This window comes from Geospiza fortis, unplaced genomic scaffold (genome assembly GCF_000277835.1).
Source record: "Geospiza fortis unplaced genomic scaffold, GeoFor_1.0 scaffold1089, whole genome shotgun sequence".
NCBI classification, from domain to species: Eukaryota; Metazoa; Chordata; class Aves; order Passeriformes; family Thraupidae; genus Geospiza; species Geospiza fortis.
Window position 1 is genome coordinate 117,496 of NW_005054717.1, and position 8,209 is coordinate 125,704.

At 45.5% G+C, this 8,209-nt stretch overlaps 2 protein-coding genes across 2 annotated transcripts in view; both read left to right on the forward strand.

The window, feature by feature from the left end:
- The window catches only part of COPS6 (COP9 signalosome subunit 6), a 10,166-nt gene extending 2,869 nt beyond the window's left edge, over window positions 1–7,297 (forward strand). The window contains exons 3-8 of the mRNA XM_031065250.1: window positions 154–216; window positions 875–922; window positions 1,822–1,936; window positions 4,243–4,335; window positions 5,213–5,313; window positions 6,144–7,297. Of these exons, the coding sequence (XP_030921110.1) occupies window positions 154–216; window positions 875–922; window positions 1,822–1,936; window positions 4,243–4,335; window positions 5,213–5,313; window positions 6,144–6,284 (561 nt within the window). The 3' untranslated portion in view covers window positions 6,285–7,297. The remainder of the gene's footprint in view (window positions 1–153; window positions 217–874; window positions 923–1,821; window positions 1,937–4,242; window positions 4,336–5,212; window positions 5,314–6,143) is intronic.
- Window positions 7,298–7,915: 618 nt separating this feature from the next.
- Window positions 7,916–8,209, forward strand: part of SRRT (serrate, RNA effector molecule) — a 23,380-nt gene continuing 23,086 nt past the window's right edge. The window contains exon 1 of the mRNA XM_031065249.1: window positions 7,916–7,974. Coding sequence (XP_030921109.1) covers window positions 7,916–7,974 — 59 coding nt within the window. The remainder of the gene's footprint in view (window positions 7,975–8,209) is intronic.

Sequence of the window (8,209 nt, forward strand, 5' to 3'; positions counted from 1 at the left end):
TTTGGGGGGATTTTTTCGGGGTCCTCCAAATTTTGGGAAAAAATCCCCAAAATTTGGAAAAAAAAAAAAACCCAATCCCCACTTGAATTTGGGGCCATTTTTGGGTTTTTTGGGGTTTTTTTCACCCCAAAAATGTCAAATTTGCTCCCCCAGGTGTGTGAGATCATCGAGAGCCCGCTGTTCCTGAAGCTCAACCCCATGACCAAGCACACGGACGTGAGTTTGGGGGAAAAAACCCCAAAATTTTGGGAAAAAAACTTCAAATTTTGGGGAAAAAACCCTCCAAGTTTGGGGGAAAAAAACCCCAAAAATTTGAAAAAAAATCCACCTAATTTTGGAAAAAAAAAAAAACCCAAATTTTGGGGAAAAAATCTCCCAATTTTTGAAAAATAAAAACACCCAAATTTTGTGGAAAAAACCCACAAAATTTTGGGAAAAAACCCCGAAATTTTTGAAAAAAACTCCTCCAAATTTTGGGGAAAAAAACCCCAAATTTGGAAAAAAAAACCCAAATTTTTTTTGGGGGAAAAAACCAATTTGGGGGGGAAAAAAAAACCCCAAATTTTGGGTGAAAAAACCCCGAAATTTTTGAAAAAAAACCCCAACAAATTTTGGGGAAAAAACACCCAAATTTGGAAAAAAAACCCCAAATTTTTTGGGGAAAAAAACCCAACAAAGTTTGGGGAAAAAAACCTCAAATTTGGAAAAAAAACCCAAATTTTTTTGGGAAAAAAAAAAATTTTGGGGGAAAAAACTCCCAAATTTTGAGGAAAAACCCCCAAATTCAGGAAAAACCCCCAAATTGAAGGGAAATCCTCGATTTTTGGGGTTTCCCTGAATTTTGGGGACCCCAAATTTGGGTTTTTCCCCCCAGCTCCCCGTGAGCGTCTTCGAGTCCGTGATCGACATCATCAACCGCGAGGTCAGTTCGGGACAGTCGGGGTTTTGGGCATTTTTGGGGAAATTTTGGGAATTTTTGGGCATTTTTGGGCCATTTTGGGGAAATTTGGGGGATTTTGAGGGGATTTTGGAAAGAAATTGGGGGAAATTTGGGGGATTTTGGGGTTTGTTTGGGGGGAAAATTTGGGGGATTTTAGGAAAAGTTGGGGAAATTTTGGGGGAATTTGGGGCATTTTTGGGGGAAATTTGGGGGATTTTGGGGGTGGTTTTGGGGCCAATTTTGGGACATTTTTGGGACCATTTTGGGACATTTTTGGAACAATTTTGTGACAATTTCGGGGCCAATTTAGGAACAATTTTGGGGCCATTTTGTGACAGTTTTGGAATAATTTGGGAACAATTTTTGTGCCAATTTTGGGAACAATTTTGGGACAACTTTGGGACAATTTTGGGGCCATTTTGGGGTCAATTTTGGGCCAATTTTTTGGAACAATGTTGGGGCCAATTTTGTGACATTTTTGGAACAATTTTGGGATAACTTTGTGACAATTTTGGGACATTTTTGGAACAATTTTGGGGCCATTTTAACATTTTTGGAATAATTTTGGAACAATTTTTGGGCCAATTTTGTGACTATTTTGGGGCCATTTTGGGACAATTTTGGGAATAATTTTGGGGCCAATTTTGTGATGTTTTGGGAACAATTTTGCGACAATTTTGGGATCAATTTGGGATGACTTGTGGACAATTTTGGGACAATTTTGGGGCCGGTTTGGGCGATTTTGCTCCCGTTTTTGGGCCATTTTTGAGCCTTTCCCGGCCCCGTTTCCGCCCGGGATTTTTCGGGGTGGCCCCGCGGGACCTCGGGGTGGTTTTGGGACAATTTTGGGACCGTTCTGTGCGGATTTCGGGGCGCCCAAGGCCACGATGCTGTTCGCCGAGCTGCCCTACACGCTGGCCACCGAGGAGGCCGAGAGGATCGGGGTGGATCACGTGGCCAGGATGACGGCAACGGGAGGAGGGGAGAACAGCACGGGTGAGCCCCAAAAACACCCAAATCTGCCCCAAAACCCACCCCAAAATGTGCCCTAAAAACCCCAGGATTCACCCCAAAATCCGCCCCAAAATGTGCCACAAAAACACCCAAATCTACCCCAAAATCTGCCCCAAAATCCCCCCAAATCTACCCCAAAATCTGCCCCAAAATCCCCCCAAATCTACCCCAAAATCTGCCCCAAAATCCCCCCAAATCTACCCCAAAATCTGCCCCAAAATCCCCCCAAATCTACCCCAAAATCTGCCCCAAAATCCCCCCAAATCTACCCCAAAATCTGCCCCAAAATCCCCCCAAATCTACCCCAAAATCTGCCCCAAAATCCCCCCAAATCTACCCCAAAATCTGCCCCAAAATCCCCCCAAATCTACCCCAAAATCTGCCCCAAAATCCCCCCAAATCTACCCCAAAATCTGCCCCAAAATCCCCCCAAATCTACCCCAAAATCTGCCCCAAAATCCCCCCAAATCTACCCCAAAATCTGCCCCAAAATCCCCCCAAATCTACCCCAAAATCTGCCCCAAAATCCCCCCAAATCTACCCCAAAATCCACCCCAAAATGTGCCCTAAAAACCCCAGGATTCACCCCAAAACCTGCCCCAAAAACCCCGAGATTCACCCCAAAATCTGCCCCAAAATCCACCCCAAAACGTGCCCCAAAACCACCCACATTCGCCCCAAAATCTGCCCCAAAATACACCGCAAAATGTGCCCTAAAACCACCCACATTCACCCCAAATGTGCCCCAAAAACACCCAAATCTACCCCAAAATCCACCCCAAAATGTGCTCTAAAAACCCCAGGATTCGCCCCAAAACCTGCCCCAAAATTCACCTGAAATCTGCCCCAAAAACCCTGGGATTCACCCCAATATCTGCCCCAAAACCCACCCCAAAATCCACCCTAAAACCTGCCCCAAAACCACCCAAATCCACCCCAAAGCCCACCCCAAAATGTGCCCTAAAAATCCCAGGATTCGCCCCAAAATTCACTCCAAAACCCTTGAGATTCACCCCAAAACCTGCCCCAAAATGTGCCCCAAAACCACCCAAATTCACCCCAAAATCTGCCCCAAAACTCCTGGAATTCAGCCCAAAATCTGCCCCAAAATCCCCGGAATTCACCCCAAAATTTTCCCCAAAAACCCCAAAATTCACCCCAAAACTCAGCCCTGAACTTCTGCACAAGAAAATCCCAAAAGTCTGTCCGGGAAAAATCCAAAATTCCGGTGGAAAATGCCCAAAAATCCACCAAAAAAAAATCAATTTTAAAAAGCCAAAAATTTCACCAAAACCCCCAAAATCCACCCCAAAAATTCCATTGGAAAAAGCCCAAAATTGTGGCAGAAAATCTGAAAATTCCACCAAAAATCAATTTTGAAAACCCAAAAATTTCACCAAAAAACCCCAAAATTTGCCCCAAAATTCCTCAACAGGGGCGCCCTTGGGGGGATTTTTGGGTGAAATTTGGGGGATTTTGGAATGGATTTTTGGGGGGGGGATTTGGGGATTTTTGGGGGGATTTTGGGTTTTTTTGGGGATGGATTTTTGGGTTTAATTTGAGGGGATTTGGGGGAGGAATTTTGGGGAGATTTGGGGTTTTTTTGGGGGGAGGAATTGGGATTTTTGGTGGAGATTTTTTTGGGGGTTTTTGGGAATTCCTGGGGTGATTTTGGTGTTTTTTGGGGAGGAATTTTGGGGTTTTTTGGGGGGATTTTAGGGAATTTTGGGGTCTTTTTGAGGAGGATTTTGGGGAGGTTTTTTGGGTTGGATTTGGGTTTTTTTAGGGTGGATCTTTGGGTATTTTTGGGGTGGATTTTGAGGTCGTTTTGAAGAGGAATTTGAGGAGTTTTTTGGGGTGGATTTGGGGTTTTTTAATGGAGATTTTTGGGGTTTTTGGGGTGGATTTTTGGGAATTTTGGGGTCCTTTTAGGGAGGATTTTGGGGTTTTTTTAGGGGTATTTTTGGGGTGGATTTTTGGGTTCTTTTGGGGTTGTTTTGAAGAAGATTTCAAGGAGTTTTTTGGGGTGGATTTGGGGTTTTTTAATGGAGATTTTTTGGGGAGGATTTTTGGGGTTGATTTGGGGTTTTTTGGTGGAGTTCTTTTGGGTGCATTTTTAGGAATTTTGGGCTCCTTTTGAGGAGGATTTTGGGCTGGATTTGGCGTTTTTTCGTCGATTTTTTTGGGGGTTTTTTGGGCTTTTTTTTTCTGCTGCGCTTTCCTCGGGCTTTTTGCCATTTCCAAACCCCCAAAAAAGCCCCAAAAACGCCTGAATTTCCCCCAAAAAGTGGCCGAGCACCTGATAGCCCAGCACAGCGCCATCAAGATGCTGCACAGCCGCGTTCGCCTCATCCTCGAGTACGTCCGGGCAGCCGAGGCCGGTGAGGATTTGGGGCCAAAAACCCAAATTTTGGGCCTTTTCCCAAAACCCTGGGAGGGGTTGGAGCCTCTGGAAAACACCAAAATTTTTGGGGATTTTTTCCTGAATTTTCAGGGTTTCTTAGTCAATTTTTGGGTTTTTTTTAGTCAATTTTTGGGATTTTTTTAGTCAATTTTTGGGTATTTTTGGTCAATTTTTGGGGTTTTTTTAGTCAATTTTTGGGGCTTTTTTCCCCCACAGATTCCAGAGATTTTCCCCAAAATTTTGCGGTTTCTTCCCAAATTTCAGAGATTTTCCCCAAATTTTGGGGTTTTCCGTGATTTTGAGGGGTTTGGAGTCTCTGGGAGGCTCAGGGGGGTCTTGGGTTGGATTTGGGGGTCCCTGACCCCAAATTTTGGGATTTTTTTAATATCTGAGATTCTTGCTCAATTTTGGAGGATTTTTAATGGATTTTTTTATGGCTTTGGGCTCATTTTTAGGGCCCTTTCCCCAATTTTGGGGCTCCTGATCCCAATTTTGGAAGCTCCTGGAAGTCTTGATCCATTTTAGGGCTCCCTGCCCCCAAATTTGGGGGTTTTTTGGGGGGGCTTCTTGACCCCAAATTTTCGGTTTTTTGGGGAGTCCTTTACCGTTAATTTTGGGTTTTTTTGGGGGGGTCCTTGCTCCCAAATTCTGGGGTTTTTGGGGGCTCCTTGACCCCAAATTCTGGGGGAATTTCCTGGGAATCTTTGTGAGTCCTGAGAAGATTTTGGGATGTTCTGAGCAATTTTTGGGGTTTTTTCTGGGGGGATTTTTGGGTTTTTTGGGTCCTTGATTAGTTTTGAGGTGTCCCTGACCCCAATTTTTGGGTTTTTGCCCCCAAATTTTGGGGTTTTCAGGGGAGGTTCCGTTCAACCACGAGATCCTGCGCGAGGCCTGCGCCCTCTGCCACTGCCTGCCCGTGCTCAGCACCGACAAGTTCAAAACCGACTTCTACGACGTGAGGGGCCCCAAAATCCCCCAAATCCAACCCAAAATCTGCCCCAAAATCCGCCCCAAAATCAGCCTCAAAATCCCCCCCCAAAATCCCCCAAATCCAACCCAAAATCTGCCCCAAATTCACCCCAAAATCTGCCCCAAATCTCACCAAAAATCCTGCCCCAAAATCAGACCCAAATCACCCCAAATCTCACCTGAAATCAGCCTCCAAAAAACTTCGAAATCAGCCCCAAATCCACTCCAAAATCCACCCCCAAAAAACCCCAAATCCACCCCAAATCACCCCAAAATCATCCCCAGATCCCACCACAAAATCAGCCCCAAATCCCTCCCAAAATCAGCCCCAAAAAACCCCCAAATCAGCCCCAAACCCAAAACCCTCAAAATCCTCCTCAAAAGGACCCCAAAATTTCCTCTCGAAATTCCCAAAAATCCACCCAGAAAACTCCAAAAATCAGCCCCAAAAAATCCCAAAAAAATTTCCATTAAAAAACCCAAAATCCACCCAAAAAACAACCAAAAAATCCATCCCAAAAAATCCCCCCAAAATCCCCAAAAGTTTCCATTAAAAAACCCCAAATCCACCCCAAAAGCCAAAAAACCTCCACCAAAAAACCCCCAAATCCACCCCAAAAAACCCCAAAAATCCATCCCAAATAAACCCCAAAATCCACCCCAAAAAACCAAAATCCACCCAAAAGAAACCCAAACATCCACCCAAAAAAAACCCAAAAATCCCCCCCAAAAAACCCCCAAAAAATCCCCCAAAAAACCCCAAAAATCCCCCCAAAAATCCCTGAATTTTCCCAAAATCTGCTTTTTTCGCCCCAGCAATGCAACGACGTGGGGCTCATGGCGTACCTGGGCACCATCACCAAGACCTGCAACACCATGAACCAGTTTGTGAACAAATTCAACGTCCTCTACGACCGCCAGGGCATCGGGCGCCGCATGCGCGGCCTCTTCTTCTAGACGGACCCGAAACTGCCCCAAATCCACCCAAAAAATGCCCCGAGAACTGCTCTGAAATCGCTCCAGAAACTGCTCCAAAAACTGCTCAAAAATTACCCCAATGTCGCTCAAAAAACTGCCCCAAAACCGACTCAAATCCACTCAAAAAATGGCCCAAGAACTGCTCAAAAATTACCCCAATATTGCTCCAAGAACTGCTCCAAAATCGCCCCAAATTGATCCAAAAGCTGCCCCAAAACTGCCTCAAATCAACCCAAAAAATGCTCTAAAATTGCTCCAGAAATCTCTCCAAAAACTGCTCAAAAATTGCCCGAATATCACTCCAAAAACTGCTCCAAAACTGCCTGAAATCAACCCAAAAAATGCCACAAGAAGTGCTCTGAAATCGCTCCAAAACCTGCTCCAAAATTGCCCCAAATTGCTCAAGAAACTGCTCAAAAATTGCCTCAAAACTGCCCCAAATTGGTCCAAAAAGTGCTCAAAAATCGCTCGAAAAACTGCCCCAAATCGCCTCAAAAAACACCCTAAAAACTGCACCAAAAGTCGCCCAGAATCACCCCAAAACTGCCCCAAAAACTGTCCCAAAACACCCCCAAACCCAGCCCAAATTAGCCCAAAAACTGGACCAAAACAACTCAAAAAAGACCCAAAATGTGACCCAATTCACCCCTAAAAACACCCCAAAAACTGCACCAAAACCGCCCTGGGTCACCCCAAAAAGGCCTAAAAATGCCTCAAATCACCCCAAAAACCACTTCAAAAATCATCCCAGAATCACCCCAAAAATGCCCCAAATTCACCCCAAAAACTGCCCCAGGTTACCCCAAAAAAGGCCCAAAATGGCCCAAATTTACCCCAAAAACGGCCCCAAAAACTGCCCCAAAATGCCTCAAATTCACCCAAAATTCACCCCAAAAACTGCCCCAAAATGCCTCAAATTCACCCCAAAATGCCCCCGAAATTTGGGGATCCCTGGGGGATTTTGGGGCAATAAAATTGGGTTAGAAGAGGAATTTTTGGATTTTTTGGAGCCTTTTTTTGGTTGGGAACCCCAAAAATTGGGGAAAATTCCCGGGATTTGGGGGGGTCCCGATTTTGGGGGGTTTTGGTCAATAAAGTTGAGTTTAAGACAGAAAAATTTGAATTTTTGTGGGTTTTTTTGAGGAGAAAGAAGGGAGGGAAAGGCGCTGCAGGAACCCCAAAAATCTGGGATTTACCCCCAAAACTATGGAGACCCCAAATTTGGAGGATTTGGGGTTGGTTTGCTCAAAGAAAAAAAAGAATTTTAAATGAAATTTTGTTTGGTTGGGTGAAAAAAGGGAATTTGGGGCTGGAATTTGGGATTTTTGGGGGAAATTCGGGGTTTTTTGGGTTAAAGGCGGGATCCAGGAGGAAGGAGAACAAAGAAACAACGCAAAATTGATCAATTTGAACTTTTTTTATTGATAAAAATCCATTTCGTGCTACAAAAAAAGGCACAGAAAAAAAAAACCTGGGGGGATTTTGGGGTCCCTGCTTTGTTTTTTGGGGAAATTGTGGGGAATTTTTGCCATTTTCCCCCAAAGCTGCGGCAAAAGCAGCGGGGGGCGGCTTTACCGCAGTTTTGCGACGCTCGTGCTTTTACGTACAAGATGGCGGCGCCCACGCCATCACGTGGTGCTCTACAAGATGGCGGCGCCCAGGGAGCCACGTGAGGAGGGACAAAAATGGCGTCTGCCACATGAATCACGTGATTCTGGAGAAAGATGGCGGCGTTCGGGGCCGGGTGGTTTTTTTCGGTTTGTGGCGGATTTTGTGCACCTCCCGCGGGTCCCCGGTGGCCGGGATGCTATTCCGGTTCGCCTGCACCCGGCCGTGTCGCGGGAAAGGGGCTCGTGGGGCGCGGGGGGGGTGTCGTGGTCTCGGGCAGGCACCCGGTAGGACGG